The sequence below is a fragment of the Kogia breviceps genome, chromosome 18 (assembly GCF_026419965.1).
Source record: "Kogia breviceps isolate mKogBre1 chromosome 18, mKogBre1 haplotype 1, whole genome shotgun sequence".
NCBI lineage: Eukaryota > Metazoa > Chordata > Mammalia > Artiodactyla > Physeteridae > Kogia > Kogia breviceps.
In genome coordinates this window covers 41,662,744-41,680,570 of record NC_081327.1, presented here as the reverse complement: position 1 = coordinate 41,680,570, position 17,827 = coordinate 41,662,744, and the positions used below count along the sequence as shown (strand labels likewise).

The following is a 17,827-nucleotide window of genomic DNA, read 5'->3' as shown; positions in this document are numbered from 1 at the left end:
ATATTTATTTATTTATTTGTGTCTTCGTTGTGGCGCACTGGCTTCTCTAGTTGCAGCGAGTGGACTCTAGAGTGTGCGGGCTCAGTAGTTGTAGCACATGGCCTTAGTTGTAGTATGTGCGATCTTAGTTCTCCCACCAGGAATCGAACCCCGGGCCCCCTGCATTGGGAACGCAGAGTCTTAACCACTGGACCACCAGGCAAGTCCCTGGATAACTTTTTTGTGTTAGGAAAACAGTCTCTGTCTTAATTACTAAAAACCTACATTCTTCAGAAAGTCTGTACTTCTAAAACTTTTATTCATTTACATATTGAACCTCAAACTCCTAAGAAACTTTCTAGTGGGACAAAAACAGATGTCTTTAAAAAATGGGGAAGAAGGCTTCCCTGGTGGCGCAGTGGTTGAGAATCTGCCTGCCAATGCAGGGGACACGGGCTCGAGCCCTGATCTGGGAAGATCCCACATGCCGCAGAGCAACTAGACCCGTGAGACACAATTACTGAGCCTGTGCGTCTGGAGCCTGTGCTCCGCAACAAGAGAGGCCGCGATAGTGAGAGGCCGGCGCACCACGATGAGGAGTGGCCCCCGCTTGCCACAACTAGAGAAAGCTCTTGCACAGAAACGAAGACCCAACACAGTCAAAAGTAAATAAATAAACAAATGTGGGGTTTTAAAAAATAAGTAAAAATTTTTAAAAATTTAAAAATGGGGAAGAGTACAGATTTCAGACTGTTGATCTTCACCTACACCTCCCAGATTGTGACACTTGGCCCTATGGAGAGGGGAGGAGTTGTGAGGAAGTAAACCTCTCTCCCCTCATTCCCAACCCTGGGTCTTACCAGATAAAAGATGTTATTAATGTGAGTACGTAAAAGTGTGAATAGTGTACAGGCACAAAAAAGGTTTAAGAGACATTCTTTTTACCCAGTATTCTGGATTGTGGATTAGCAGCATCATGCTTACTCATTCCTTCAGTAATATATAAAGGGAAAAAAATCTAGATTGGCGAATCTGAGAAACACATTTTTAATAATTAAATAATTTAAAATGTACATGAACACCTATATGCCCAGCCTCTAAATTTTAAAATTTAAATTGATTTAGAATTTGTGAAACACAAACCTTTATGGCAGAACTAGAAGTCTGTTCCCACCAGGCCCTCATACCTGATAGCAGCCAATCCAGCTCCTTCAAAACTCTGAAGAATTAACTACATCAAGAGTCATCATTTTTATGCATTTCATATTTAAACAGCAAATGCTACAAATTTAAAAAAATCAAAGTCTAAATTAATGTATCTTTCCCTAAACATCTAGTCTTTTGGCCAGGAAACACTGAATACCTGGTAATTTACTCCAAATCTCTCTTTGACATCTATGTCACTAAGGACATTAATATGTCAAATTTAAAAAGCAACTCTATAATTATACATACTAACTGATATCCCTACTATAACTATTCTGCAATTTAAACTCTCTTACCTATAATGTTACATGACAAAGACTCTATTCTACCAATAAGACGTTAGAATTCTAGAATAAGACTATATTGGTTAAAAGTGAACATGTGTAAAAAAAATTACAAATGACTTGGTTTTAGATCATAGAAACTTTCTGTGTGTGAATATATGAAAATTATCAAGGTCACCTCCTTACTCTCTTCACAATCTTTACAATGTCAATAACTTCTTTATCTAATAAGAATTCATTACCTCAGAATACTTCCTTTGGTTAATTCTTATTTTCATGATTTTTCAACTCAAAGCCTTCATTCTAATTTATCTGGAGAGGATTATGGAGGGAGGGAGGGAAGGAGGGACCTTCAACATTCCATTTAGTGACTCAAATTCAAAAACTTTCAATATTTATATATAAAAACTTCTAAAATTGAGTTTGGTATTATTTCAAAGGAAGTGTCGTTCTTTTTCCAAACCTAGCTAACATTTTTTCAGCTTTTAAAAGGAACTGGATCTACTGTCAACAGATGTTAAAAAGCACAGAAGAAACAGACTTTTAGTTCTATACAGATTCAACATGACTTTAAACAAATCTCAAAAGATACAAAAGAAATCAGTTAGTCAATTTCTACCTGTGGATTTAAAGTGAAATATTTCCTTAAAATTAAAAAATATATATTTTATTATCTGATACTGTTTTAAAACTAGATTAAATATTTAAATTCCAGAAAAAATATTCAGTGCATATAAAGTGAAACCAGGTGATCTTAACAATTCAATTACTAAAATGTTCACAATTAAATCCACAGAATCTGTTAGAAAATGTCTGGCAACACATGAACAGTGAGCAGGGCTGGTAAGTTTCTTGGCCATGTTTAAAGTTTTCCTGCCCTCAACCAGGAAGGTTGCATATTGTACTATACGGCTCAGGGGAAAGATTGGTACACAAGGTTAACTGGACTTAGGTTAATGCAAATAAGAAAAGTACCCAAAGTTCTACTATAGTACCAATATCCTCATTTAAATCACAACCTTCCCCTTCACTGTTTTTTTTGAAACAAAAAGAATTTACTGAAAACAATGTTCTGATGGATTTTAAGTACCATTTTAAAAGATGAGAGGTATCATAGGCAAGAAACCTCTAATTAGTAGGACAGATGAAACTTCAGAGTATATGTATAATTTTCTAACTTTTTTAAAACACCAAACACACATAGTAGTCTATAAACCCAACTAAAAAAAGAATTACAGTTGGGCAATCTAATATTACTGAAAGCATTCTTTATTAATTTATCACTAATCAAGACATTTTTCAATTAGCTTGTCTGTCAATCTTTTAATTCAATAAAAATCTGAACCAATTTTATATAATTATAAAGTGTATGATTTGAGAGCTGATTAAAAAAAACTTGATAAATTTCAAACATTACTTTCCATACTTTTTTCACTGATATAAGAAAATGTCTTTATATAAATATTATTCAAATCTTCCAAAGTATAGAGTCACATATGTTTTTAAATGTAGGCAAAAGGTTACAGTAACATGCTACAAACAGAAAAGACACTTGAGTGCTTGAGTCCTTTTTTCAGATTATACAAAATAAAACATTTTCCCCTTTGAGCAAATCTTTTAAAATAATTGTTTTATAGAGACTCAAATATAATTTTCTATCCATAGCTTGGTATTTAATAAGCTTTTTATGTGCAGTCAACAAAAGAACTTTAAACTCGTTCCCATAGTTGAAGACAAGGTCCATTCTGGGAGATGGCACTAACAGATGTGCCAATGTGAAATTTTAAGAAATAACAGTTGTATCAAGAATATTGTATTGAAAGTTTTTAATGTTAAAAGTATGTAGTTTAAAACCTCCTAAAACAAACCCTCAAATCACACTCTTTGATAAGAATTTTGCCAGCACTGTTCATGTTGACCAGATAATACTTTTTTTAAAAAAGTAAAATGAAATGCATACCAGCAGCAACTACAGCTGGAGGAGGCGAGCCTGCCTCACCACCACTTGTCTGACTCATTGATGCTACAGATGGTTCTCTAGATGGAGGTAACTGTAACTCCTTTGGGAGAAGATCATAGACAGATTCTGTTGGGGGAAAGGGAAAAAACTTTTTTTAAAAAGAGTGTAAGTCAATAACCTAATTATGAGCACAAAATTAATGTCTTTTCACTCATAAGAAGAACTATATTATTCATACACACATACTAAACTTCATATAACTACTGTCGTAAAAATTATTAGCAAATATTTTTCTTTTATTATATACTTTTATTGAACTGAATAATGATTTTTCCATTCATTCTAACCCCGGTTTTCTTCTTGGCTTTATCCCTCACGCTTATGATGATCTACAGAAAAAGTTATTAAAATTTTAAAACTGTATAAAACTAGACAGAAGAGATGTCAAATAACCCAAGATGCTCCAATATCTTCCTCTGAAAAAAAAAAAAAGAGGGTAACTTATCATCCTTTACATATGAGATGGCATGTACTAGTGTATATCAGCTTTAAATTGGCTTCTCCAATTAGACCATTAGTCTACTGTTCTTTTACTCAGCACCTTTATCAAATATTTTAATTTGCTACCATAATGCATTTTTCCCTCCTAAAGAAGATAAAAAGAGGAATGTTATGGCTCAAGGAACTACTTCTTACTCTGAGGTATCTCCAGCTCTAGAAAGGCACAAGTATAGCATACTCTTAAATCACAAAGCACAAGTGCCTATATTAGATTATGATTACTTTTCTATCCCAGATTAAAGAGTACTGTATCTTTTTAATATATTTTATAATATTCTAATTGTCTATAAAATCAAATTTACATCTACTATTTAAAAATTATTTTATAGTTATTATTATATGGTTTTTGGACAGGAAAAATTATCAAGATATCCACTAAAGGTAGCAGAATCAATGTTGGAAGAAACTTCAAAAACCGGTTAGAATCATATGTTTATTTTCTAAAGAATTGAGGCACAGAGTTTAAGGGACTTGCCTAGTATTCTAAGAAAAGCAACATTCTAACAATTAAAAAAGATTATTAACTATTTGTACTAAGTGATTAAAAAAATAAAGGTAGCACTGTAAAACATTTTATCCTTGGTAGCAAACAATACTGTTAGTTAACTGATTATTGAATTCATAAATACTTCAATCCTCCCAGTTAAAATATGTATCCTGAGTTTCATGTGGATAGGAATAAGAAAGAATATTATGAAGGAAAGCTAAAATTAGAAGTTGTAGTATTAAATGATCTTCGTTCACAGTAAAGAATCCACTTAAAAATTTTTCTTTTGAAAAACTATTACCTAACACTTGAAATTTCCATCTTCAAAGCATTTAGCAAATTTTACAACTGTCTGAATATAATATGCCCTGGCTAAAATTTTTCAGCTTGTTAAAATGTTGCTAAAAAACTTAAGTAGATTACTTCCATCTTTCAAATAATATAGGGGGGATAGTATGGAGAACCTAATTAAAACAGAAATGCCACATCATCAAACATAGATTTTTTTTTTTTTTTTTTTTTTTTTTTTTTTTTTTTTTTTTTTTTTTTGCTGTTTATGGGCCTCTCACTGTTGCAGCCTCTCCCGTTGCGGAGCACAGGCTCCGGACGCGCAGGCTCAGCGGCCATGGCTCACGGGCCCAGCAGCTCCGTGGCATGTGGGATCTTCCCGGACCGGGGCACAAATCCGTGTCCCCTGCATCGGCAGGCAGACTCTCAACCACTGCGCCACCAGGGAATCCCTCAACTGTATACTTTAAATGGGCGAGTTGTACTACGTGTAAGATTCTTAACAAAAAACCTACATAACCCAACATTTGTCATCTCATATTTTCTGTGGACCAGGAGTCTAGGCATGGCTTAACTGGGTACTTTGCTTAGGATCTCACACAGCTGCAATGAAGGTGCTGGACAGGGCTGTAATCATATCGCTCAGTGCTCAACTTTATCTATTTTTAAAAATTTATTGTATTTTTTACTTTTTTTATACAGCAGGTTCTCATTAGTTATCCATTTTATACATATTAGTCAAACTGACATACATATATGTCAATCCCAATCTCCCAATTCATCACACCACCACCATTCACCCCCACCATTTTCTCCCCTCGGTGTCCATACGTTTGTTCTCTACATCTGCATCTCAATTTCGGCCCAGCAAACCGGTTCATCTGTACCATTTCTCTAGGTTCCACATATATGTGTTAATATACGATATTTGTTTTACTCTTTCTGACTTACTTCACTCTGTATGACAGTCTTTAGATCCATCCACGTCTCTACAACTGACCCAATTTCACTCCTTTTTAAGGCCAAGAAATATTCCATTGTATATATGTACCACATCTTCTTTATCCATTCATCTGTCGATGGGCATTTAGGTTACTTCCATGTCCTGGCTATTGTAAATAGTGTTGCAATGAACACTGGAGTGCATGTTTCTTTTTGAATTATGGTTTTCTCTGAGTATATGCCCAGTAGTGGGATTGCTGGGTCATATGGTAGTTCTATTTTTAGTTTCTTAAGGAACCTCCGTACTATTCTGCATAGTGGCTGTATCAATTCACATTCCCACCAACGGTGTGTGAGAGGGTTCCTTTCTCTCCACATCCTCTCCAGCATTTGTTACTTGTAGATTTTCTGATGATGCCCATTCTATCCGGTGTGAGGTGATACCTCACTGTAGTTTTGATTTGCATTTCTCTAATAATTAGTGATGTTGAGCAGCTTTTCATGTGCTTCTTGGCCATCTGTATGTCTTCTTTGGAGAAATGTCCATTTAGGTCTTCTGACCATTGTTGGATTGGGCTTTTTTTTTTTTTAATATTGAGCTGCATGAGCTGTTTATACACTTGAGATTAATCCTTTGTACACTGATTCGTTTGCAAATATTTTCTTCCATTCTGAGGGTTGTCTTTTCGTCTTGTTTACAGTTTACTGTGCAAAAGCTTTTAAGTTTCATTAGGTCCCATTTGTTTATTTTTGTTTTATTTCCATTACTCTAGGAGGTGGATCAAAAAGATCGTGCTGTGACTTATGTCAAACGGTGTTCTTCCTATGTTTTCCTCTAAGAGTTTTATAGTGTCCAATCTTACATTTAGGTCTCTAATCCATTTTGAGTTTATTTTTGTGTATGGTGTTAGGGAGTGTTCTAATTTGATTCTTTTACATGTAGCTGTCCAGTTTTCCCAGCACCACTTATTGAAGACACTGTCTTTTCTCCATTGTATATCCTTGCCTCCTTTGTCATAGATTAGTTCACCATAGGTGTGTGGGTTTATCTCTGGGCTTTCTATTCTGCTCCATTGATCTATATTTCTGTTTTTGTGCCATTATCATATTGTCTTAATTACTGTACCTTTGTAGTATAGTCTGAAGTCAGGGAGTCTGATACCTCCAGCTCTGTTTTATTCCCTCATGACCACTTTGGCTATTCGGAGTCTTTTGTGTCTCCATACAAATTTTAAGATTTTTTGTTCTACTTCTGTAAAAAATGCTGTAGGTAATTTGATAGGGATTGCATTGAATCTGTAGACTGCTTTGGGTAGTATAGTCATTTTCACAATATTGATTCTTCCAATCCAAGAACATGGTATATCTCTCCATCTGTTGGTATCATCTTTAATTTCTTTCATCAGAGTCTTATAGTTTTGTCTTTTGTCTCCCTAGGTAGGTTTATTCCTAGGTATTTTATTCTTTTTGTTGCAATGGTAAATGGGAGTGTTTCCTTAATTTCTCTTTCAGATTTTTCATCATTAGTGTATAGGAATGCAAGAGATTTCTATGCATTAATTTTGTATCCTGCAACTTTACCAAATTCATTAATCAGCTCTAGCAGTTTTCTGGTGACATCTTTAGGATTTTTGATGTATAGTATCATGTCATCTGCAAACAGTGACAGTTTTACTTCTTCTTTTCAAATTTGTATTCCTTTTATTTCTTTTTCTTCTCTGATTGCTGTGGCTAGGACTTCCAAAACTATGTTGAATAACAGTGGTGAGAGTGGAGATCTTTGTCTTGTTCCTGATCTTAGAGGAAATGCTTTCAGTTTTTCACCATTGAGAATGATGTTTGCTGTGGGTTTGTCATATATGGCCTTTATTATGTTGAGGTAGGTTCCCTCTATGCCCACTTTCTCGAGAGTATTTATCATAATTGGGTGTTGAATTTTGTCAAAAACATTTTCTGCATCTATTGAGATGATCATATAGATTTTCTGCTTCTGTTTGTTAATATGGTGTATCACATTGATTGATTTGCATATATTGAAGAATCCCTGCATCCCTGGGATAAATCCCACTTGATCATGGTGTATGATCCTTTTAATGTGTTGTTGGATTCTGTTTGCTAGTATTTTGTTGAGGATTTTTGCATCTCTATTCGTGTGTGATACTCGTCTATAATTATCTTTTTTTCTAGCATCTTCGTCTGGTTTTGGTATCAGGGCAATGGTGGCCTCATAGAATGAGTTTGGGAGTGTTCTTTCTCTGCAATTTTTTGGAAGAGTTTGAGAAGGATGGGTGTTAGCTCTTCTCTAAATGTTTGATAGAATTCACCTGTGAAGCCATCTGGTCCTGGACTTTTGTTTTTTGGAAGATTTTTAATCACAGTTTCAATTTCATTACTTGTGATTGGTCGGTTCATATCTTCTATTTCTTCCTGGTACAGTCTTGGGAGGTTACACCTGTCTAAGAATTTGTCCATTTCTTCCAAGTTGTCCATTTTATTGGCATAGAGTTGTTTGTAGTAGTCTCTTAGGATGCTTTGTATTTCTGCGGTGTCTGCTGTAACTTCTTTTTCATTTCTAATTTTATTGATTTGAGTCCTCTCCCTCTTTTTCTTGATGAGTCTGGCTAATGTTTTATCAATTTTATCTTCTCAAAGAACCAGCTTTTAGTTTTACTGATCTTTGCTACTGTTTTCTTTGTTTCCATTTCATTTATTTCTGCTCTGATTTTTTATTTCTTTCCTTCTACTGACTTTGGGTTTTGTTTGTTCTTCTTTCTCTAGTTCCTTTAGGTGTAAGGTTAGATTGTTTAATTGAGATTTTTCTTGTTTCTTGAGGTAGGCTTGTATAGCTATAAACTTCCCTCTTAGAACTGCTTTTGCTGCATCCCATAGGTTTTGAATCATCCTGGGTTTTTTTTGTTTGTTTGTTTGTTTTTTTTTTTGTTTTTTTTTTTTGCGGTACGTGGGCCTCTCACTGTTGTGGCCTCTCCCGTTGCGGAGCACAGGCTCCGGATGCACTGGCTCAGCGGCCACGGTTCACGGGCCCAGCCGCTCCGCGGCACGTGGGATCTTCCCGGACCGGGGCACGAACCCATGACCCCTGCATCGGCAGGCGGATTCTCAGCCACTGCGCCACCAGGGAAGCCCTGAATCATCCTGTTTTCATTGTCATTTGTCTCTAGGTATTTTTTGATTTCCTCTTTGAATTCTTCAGTGATCTCTTGGTTATTTAGTAACATATTGTTTAGCCTCCATGTGTTTGTGTTTTTTACGTTTTTTCCCCTGTAATTGATTCGTAATCTCATAGTGTTGTGGTTAGAAAAGATGCTTTATATGATTTCAGGTTTCTTAAATTTACTGAGGCTTGATTCATGACTCAAGATGTGATCTATCCTGAAGGATGATCCGTGCGCACTTGAGAAGAAAGTGTAATCTGCTGTTTTTGGATAGAATTTCCTATAAATATCAATTAAATCTATCTGGTCTATTGTGTCATTTAAAGCTTCTGTTTCCCAATTTATTTTCATTTTGGATGATCTGTCCATTGGTGTAAGTGAGGTTTTAAAGTGTTACCATCGATTTCCTCTTTTATAGCTGTTAGCAGTTGCCTTATGTATTCAGATGCTCCTATATTGGGTGCATATATATTTATAATTGTCTTGGATTGATCCCTTGATCATTATGTAGTGTCCTTCCTTGTCTCTTGTAACATTCTTTATTTTAAAGTCTATTTTATCTGATATGAGTACTGCTACTCCATCTTTCTTTTGATTTCCATTTGCATGGAATATCTTTTTCCATCCTCTCACTTTCAGTTTGTGTGTGTCCCTAGGTCTGAAGTGGGTCTCTTGAAGACAGCATATATATGGGTTTTGTTTTTGTATCCATTCAGGAAGCCTGTGTCTTTTGGTTGGAGCATTTAATTCATTCACGTTTAAGGTAATTATCGATACATATCTTCCTATGACCATTTTCTTAATTGTTTTGGGTTTGTTTTTGTAAGTCCTTTTCTTCTCTTGTGTTTCCCACTTAGAAAAGTTCCTTTAGCATTTGTTGTAGAGCTGGTTTGGTGGTGCTGAATTCTCTTAGCTTCTGCTTGTCTGTAAAGCTTTTGATTTCTCCATCGAATCTGAATGAGATCCTTGCTGGGTAGAGTAATCTTGGTTGTAGGTTCTTACCTTTCATCACTTTAAATATGTCATGCCACTCCCTTCTGGCTTGTAGAGTTTCTGCTGAGAAATCAGCTGTTAACCTTATGGGAGAGTTCCCTTGTATGTTATTTGTCGTTTTTCCCTTGCTGCTTTCAATAATTTTTCTTTGTCTTTAATATTGGCCAATTTGATTACTACGTGTCTTGGCATGTTTCTCCTTGGGTTTATCCTATATGGGACTCTCTGTGCTTCCTGGACTTGCGTGGCTGTTTCCTTACCCATGTTAGGGAAGTTTTTGACTATAATCTCTTCAAATATTTTCTCTGGTCCTTTCGCTCTGCCTTCTCCTTCTGGGACCCCTATAATGTGAAAGTTCTTGCGTTTAATGTTGTCCCGGAGGTCTCTTAGGCTGTCTTCATTTCTATTCATGCTTTTTTCTTTATTCTGTTCCACAGCAGTGAATTCCACCATTCTGTCTTCCAGGTCACTTATCCGTTCTTCTGCCTCAATTTTTCTATTGATTCCTTCTAGTGTATTTTTCATTTCAGTTACTGTATTGTTCATCTCTGTTTGTTCTTTAATTCTTCTAGGTCTTTGTTAAACATTTCTTCCATCTTCTTGATCTTTGCCTCCATTCTTTTTCCAAGGTCCTGGATCATCTTCACTATCATTAGTCTGAATTCTTTTTCTGGAACGTTGCCTATCTCCACTTCATTTAGTTGTTTTTCTGTGGTTTTATCTTGTTCCTTCATCTGGTACATAGCCCCTCTACCTTTTCATCTCATCTATCTTCCTGTGAACGTGGTTTTAGTTCCACAGGCTGCATGATTGTATGTCTTGCTTCTGCTATCTGCCCTTTGGTGGATGAGGCTATCTAAGAGGCTTGTGCGAGGTTCCTGATGGGAGGAACTGGTGGTAGGTAGAACTGGCTGTTGCTCTGGTGGGCAGAGCTGGGTAAAACTTTAATCCGCTTGTCTGCTGATGGGTGAGGCTGGGTTCCCTCCCTGTTGTTTGTTTGGCCTGAGAGCCAACACTGGAACCTACCCAGGCTCTTTGGTGGGGCTAATGGCAGACTCTGGGAGGGCTCACGCCAAAGAGTACATCCCAGAACTTCTGCTGCCAGTGTCCTTGTGCTCACGGTGAGACACAGGTACCCCCTGCCTCTGCAGGAGACCCTCCAACATTAGCAGGTAGTTCTCGTTCAGTCTCCTATGGGGTCACTGCTCCTTCTCCTGGGTCCTGAAAAACACACTACTTTGTCTGTGCCCTCCAAGAGTGGAGTCTCTTGTTTCCCCCAGTCCTGTCGAAGTCCTGCAATCAAATCCTGCTAGCCTTCAAAGTCTGACTCTCTAGGAATTCCTCCTCCCGTTGCTGGGCCCCCAGGTTGGGAAGCCTGATGTGAGGCTCAGAACCTTCACTCCAGTGGGTGGACTTCTGTGGGATAAGTGTTCTCCAGTTTGTGAGTCACCCACCCAGCAGTTATGGGATTTGATTTTATTGTGATTGTGCCCCTCCTACCATCTCACTGTGGCTTCTCCTTTGTCTTTTTGGATGTGGGGTCTCTTTTTTGGTGAGTTCCAGTGTCTTCCTGTCGATGATTGTTCAGCAGTTAGTTGTGATTCTGGTGCTCTCACAAGTGGGAGTGAGGGCACGTCCTTCTACTCCGCCATCTTGAGCCAATCTCCTGTACACTTTAAATGTGTGAATTTTATGATATGTAAATTATACATGGGTAAAAAAAAAGAGAAAGACGAATAGAATAAGAACAACTGAGAACTGCACAAGAGTGAGCTAGGTCTCTCAATGTTTCTAATAAACTTCATGGACAGAAATATCTTTTCACATAGTTTCTATTTGTGAAAAGTGGAATTATGAAGGCTAAACTGCAAACTAATCTAAGTTGCCTTTTAAGACTCCATCTACTGTATCAGGAAAATGCTACAGGCATAGGTATCCTATAGTCAGTAAAATATTTGATGAAAATCTTAAGTTCTTACGAACAAGATAAGAAATGTAGATTTCATAAAACAGATGACTCTAAACAACAATGCCCAAAAATGTATGGTTTCCCCCTTGAGGAATGTGGTTACTACATCAACAACTTGAACAAAGATACAGAATTTGCAAATGACATAGGCTTAAGAGGGATATATCATATGTCTTAATTCATCACAGATAATGAAAGGCTGGAATACCTGTGCAAAGCGATAGTGAAATTTAATACAGATCAATGTAACAGCTAGTAAAAACTGCTCTTGTGCAATGTACTTAAATGCACTCACTCTCTTTTTCACTCTTTTTTTCAAAATCTAGGAATGATTATACTTTTGTTTTCTAAAGAATTCTTTCCTTGGTCTGCCAGAATTGGGGTGACTGTTGTCTCAAATATTTTTCTATTAATGTTGCTAATAATTTGAGCAATAATAATGCTTAATCAACTCACTTAATGGTTCATTATGAATTTTAGTTGACCAAAATCTCAATATAAGTGTACTACTTAAGTATCCATGTAATAGACTTAGATCAAGTATGATAAAGTAAATAATTAGTTAACATAAATTATTATTTTTTTAAATAAATTTATTTTTTATCTATTTATTTTTGGCTGTGTTGGGTCTTCACTGCTGTGCGTGGGCTTTCTCTCGTTGTGGCGAGTGGGGGCTACTCTTAGTTGCAGTGCGCGGGCTTCTCACTGCAGTGGCTTCTCTTGTTGCAGAGCAGGGGCTCCAGGTGTGCAGGCTTCAGTAGTTGCAGCATGTGGGCTCAGCAGTTGTCACTTGAGGGCTTCAGTAGTTGTGGCACGTGGGCTGAGTAGTTGTGGCTCGCGGGCTCTAGAGTGCAGGCTCAGTAGTTGTGGTGCATGGGCTTAGTTGCTCCATGGCATGTGGGATCTTCCCCGACCAGGGCTTGAACCCGTGTCCCCTGCATTGGCAGGTGGATTCTTAACCACTGTGCCACCAGGGAAGTCCCAACATAAATTATGAACATAAGTGTATGAAAAAAGCAATTAGGCAGAACAGGGAACAAGTTCAGATCAAGAATTTGCCTTATGTTGGTGCAACAGTGCAGAGCCTTGGGCGATTAGAGGAATGAAATCATTTTCAGATATTGAAAGCAAACTAATGCTTCCCAATGTTTGGTGGGAAGGTGAACTATGTAAAAATAGGCTGACTGGTTGGGGTATGTGTTCAGTCATTCAGTAAACTCTAAATGATCCGTTTATGTCACTGATTATTTCTGGGCGAATTTGGTCTTTTACTCTTCAACACTGGCTATATGGGGAGAAGAGGGTGGGAGTCCCACCACACTGCATCAAATTCAAGGAGACAGAAATCCTATCCTGCCTTTCACAAGGCAGTGAAAGAGAAGGAAAAACTTGTAACTTAATACTGCAGCATTTTTTTTCTTCTCAATTAGAAACTCTGGTTCCCTAACTGCTGATCAACCAAATCCCACTTTACTGTTTTATTTTACGTGTTGCTCAGTTCCAGAAAAAAGTGAAAAGACTTCAAACCCCCATACTCCTTCACTTTCCCCCAGAAGAGTCCAGGGAGATAGACAGCTGAGAAAAGGCATGCTTTTCTAGTTCTTCCCTTTGCAAAATAACAACATTAATAATACAGTTACAGCTACCATTAATTTAGTACTTGGGTGTGGGGACAGGCACTGTGCAAAAGCTCATTGTATACATATTCTCACTTACTTTCAAAACAATTATGTGAGGTCGATTTTACCAAGAATGTGAAACTTGTGTAATAGTAAAAAAAAAAAAGAAAAAAGAAAGAAAAACACATGTGATAAAACAAAAGAAGGGAATGATAAATATAAAGTTTAGGACATTAGTTTCCTCTGATGGTGAGACAAAGATACAGGACAATGGAGTAGCAGAAATAAATTGGTCTGCACACTGGGCTCATGAATGTTCTTTTTACTAAACTATATAATCTAGTCAAATCAATAAATACAATAAAAATTAAGGCTATGCATGGATAGTGCATAGCCTCACAGAGTCGCTATATAAGGCTTAAATACGAAGATCGGTTAAAAAGAACTCTGTAGGGACCTCCCTGGTGGTCCTGCGGGTAAGACTCTGCTTCTAATGCAGGGGGCCCAGGTGCGATCCCTGGTTGGGGAACTAGATCCCACATGCATGCTGCAACTAAGAGTTCACATGCTGCAACTAAGAAGCCCACGTGATGCAAGTAAGACATCCACATGCCGCAACTTTAAAAAAAAGTCCCACAAGCCACAACTAAAGATACTGAATGCTGCAACTAACACCCAGCGCAGCCAAAATAATAAATAAATAAATTAAATAACTATTAAAAAAAACCTCTGTAAATTATTATGCCTTTTTTAGGAATTTTTATTGCCACTTTACCTTTGTTGACCTGATAGCTAACAGCATTCAATAGTAAGCTGCTTTAGGGTCAGAAAGTAAAGACCAGAATTGTCAGAGCTCACCTACTCTTTAACTTTTCTGAAGACTCTTATTAACTTTCAGGTAACATAACAATTCAAAGTTGTACACAACTAATACCACAGACTTAACTTCATGCAGAGATGAACAAAAAAAGAGGAGGGGGAAGCTCTGTAAATAAACTGAATTTGATTGTTGAGAAAGCAGCTAAATGGAAGAATTTGTGGTAAAAAGGATGATACTTTGTGTTGGGAATGCTTAAAAAAACTAAAACAAGGAGAATTAATGCTCAGCACAGATATTAGTTATTCAAATAATGAATGCTCCCTGATATTAGATGCAAACACTCTAATACTGGAAAATGTATTTATAAATGTTTGTATTGTTTTTAAAATGGGATTTTACCTTTTTTTTTTTTTTTTTTTTTTTTTAAACTCTGTATACAGGGGCTTCCCTGGTGGCGCAGTGGTTAAGAATCTGCCTGCCAATGCAGGGGACATGGGTTTAAGCCCTTGTCTGGGAAGATCCCACATGCCAAGGAGCAACTAAGCCCATGCGCCTCAACTACTGAGCCCACGTGCCACAACTACTGAAGTCCGCGCACACCTAGAGCCCATGCTCCGCAACAAGAGAAGCCACCTCAATGAAAAGCCTGCGCACCGCAACGAAGAGTAGCCCCCACTCGCCACAACTAGAGAAAGCCCGCACACAGCAACGAAGACCCAACGCAGCCAAAAGTAAATAAATAAATGAATAAATTTATATATATGTTAAGAAAAAGCAGCACATTAAAGAATATTATAAAATAAATAAATAAACTCTATATACAAAGCTACTTTAGCACCCAAAAGAGTTAAAAGACTATCAAAAAGTTCTTGCAAATGGATTGGGAACTAATTGCCTTACTCTTCCATGTCTCTATTAACTATCTCAATAAGCTGGTGAATCCCAAAGCTATGGTTTCACATGAGATGTTCTAAAACAAAATGCCTGGCACCTCCACACTGTGTCAACATAGTTCTGCGTTGAAGAGATACAGCATTCATTTTTTAAAAAACACTTTTAGGCTTGACAGTCATCATAGTTGGCATTTCCACTGGAAAATGTACTGGCTGCAGGTCTACCGGATATTTGTTTTCTAAAAGATTATTAAGTCCGAAAATAACTTGTAGGTGATCTCTGTTTTAATAAATTTTTCTCAGCTAAGTTTAAGTCAATTTACTAGTTTACTGTTACTTATTTACTTAATCATATCACCTCTTCCTGATTATATTTTATTACAGTTTTCCTCAAGCTGGTATTCTACAGTAATTTTAAACAATATACAGCAGCATAGATTACAACAATTTCAGGAATAAGAAAAATAAATTGAGTTCCACAATCATTTTAACACAGTACATCATATATTTTTTTCTAATAGGTATTACTTTTCACTTTAAAATTTCACAATTATTTGCTACATAACTTAACATTTATGAGATACAGAATGGAGTAAACTATTTAACTAACCATTTTTGTTATATACTTTCTTAATTTATTTATATTATTCTCAGAAGATGTTATTACTTAAGTCTGTTCTAGACAGAACAAGACTTTCAAAGACCTATCTATGACCTAACTATCGAGTAAAACCTTTATGGCTTATTTATAATTTTCAAAGATCTTACAAGAATACTTTTCAATAGAGCTTTAAGAACTGTAGAGTTCAGAGTCCAAGAGGAGGAAGGAGGACCAGGATTGAGTGTCAGAAGCCCAGTGGAGTAAGAAGGGAATCCATAGTGGGGGTGGGGGTAGAAGAGGCCTGGCAAAGGGTTTCAGAGCCCAAGCAGGGTGAACGGGAAAAGATAATCGGGTGCAGAATCCAAGCAATGTAAATAATATATCCACAGCCTGGTGTGTGGTGTCAGAGCCCAAGCAGAATGAAGAATATATCTGGGGGGAGTGGGGCGGGGTGGAGAAGAGTGGAAGGGTGGGATGGAGTCCAAGAAAGCAGGATGAGAAGAGGGAAGCCTGACACACAGAGGGAAAACGTACTGTGGTGGTTTAGAGCCCAAGCAAAGTAAAAGACTCCTGGGATGGGTAGACCAAGCAGAATGAGGATGGTTATCTATGGGAGGGAACGCAGAGAAGCTAGCATAGGGTGTCAGAGCCAGAGCATGGTGAGAAATGTACCCTCAAGGGGATGGCACAAGGTATCACAGCTAAAGCAACTGAGATGATGGAGGGTAGCCAGCACAGAGAAGCAGAGTCTGAGCAGGGTGAGAAGGGTATTTGTGCAGGGGCATTTGGCACTGGGTGTAAGAACCCAAGCAGTAAGGAGAATGTCCATATAGTAGGGCTGCCTGGGCTGGGTGTCAAAGATTAAGCAGGAAGCAGAGTGTGCCCATGAAGAGTGTGGAAGTCCAGAACAGAGATTAGAAACCCAAGCAGGGTGAGGAGGGCATTCGTGTGAGGCCTTCGAGCCTGAGCAGGATGAAGAGGACATTCCCATGGATGGACAGCCCAGCATAATATGCTGGAGTTCCAGTGGGGTAAGCAAGATATCCATGGGGGTTGAAGGAGTAGGAGCAAAGGGCACCTTTAGGTAAGAGTATCAAAATCCTAGTAGGGTGAGAGCTATAGGATGATATCTGCCTAGCAGGGCTGCCCAGTGTGGGGAGTCAGAACCCAAGCAGGGTGAGGAGGGTGTCAACAGGTAAGCAGGAGGGCAGCTCTGGGTGTCATAGCACACATGGGATGAAGAGAGCATTCCTGTAGGAGGAAAAGCAGCCACAGCCTGGATGCAAGTCATGGGTGTCCAAGTTGGATAATTAGGTATCAACATGTACAAAAGAGGGAAGCAATGGCCATAGAAGCTTGATTACACAGAGGAAGATTGCTCAAATAAGTAAATATATTAAAATTAAAGGGAATCAAGTTTTACAATGTTGAACAAAGGAGTTACAAACATAGGAAGAAAAACAAGAAGGAACCCTATGGTACTGAGTTGCAACTGGAAGTATCCGTATGAACTCATGAGAGAAAGATAGAAAAATAAAGACATAACTGTATGTATGTATATAAGCATACATATATTCCCTAGCTCTGTCTTCTGAAAGATTCTGTGAGCAGCAGTACTCTAAAAGCATACTTATGGAAAATAAGCACACCTAGTATCCAGATCTTGGTTTCTAAATACTGTTTTCTACCTAAAGTAGCTAGAGCTTCTTTGAGAAATAGTTCATATCACGACTGGGATATGGAAAGTACAAGATGAGCCTGAAATACATACTGTTTTGCTAAAAGTAAGGAAGTACTCAAAGAATTATGGGGGACACGTCAACAGAATACTGAAACCATCTTCAAGAGGCTCTCACTAACCAATATGAGACAACATGAGCATGAAAATAAGTCATGGGAGTTCCCTGGCGGTCCAGTGGTTAGGACTCAGAGCTGTCACTGCCATGTCCCGGGTTCAATCCCTGGTTGGGGAACTAAGGTCTGGCAAGCTGTGCAGCACAGCCAAAAAATAATAATAATAGTAACAGATTATAATCTAATGAAAACATAGGA

The 17,827-nt window shown here is 37.6% G+C and overlaps 1 protein-coding gene across 9 annotated transcripts in view; it reads right to left on the bottom strand.

Annotated features, from left to right (window-relative positions):
- The window catches only part of NFAT5 (nuclear factor of activated T cells 5), a 131,234-nt gene that overhangs the window by 55,901 nt on the left and 57,506 nt on the right, over positions 1-17,827 (bottom strand). For all 9 annotated transcript variants that reach the window (XM_067018255.1, XM_067018257.1, XM_059044784.2 and 6 more), the window contains one exon: positions 3,430-3,555. In XM_067018255.1, the coding sequence (XP_066874356.1) occupies positions 3,430-3,487 (58 nt within the window). In that variant the 5' untranslated portion in view covers positions 3,488-3,555. The remainder of the gene's footprint in view (positions 1-3,429; positions 3,556-17,827) is intronic.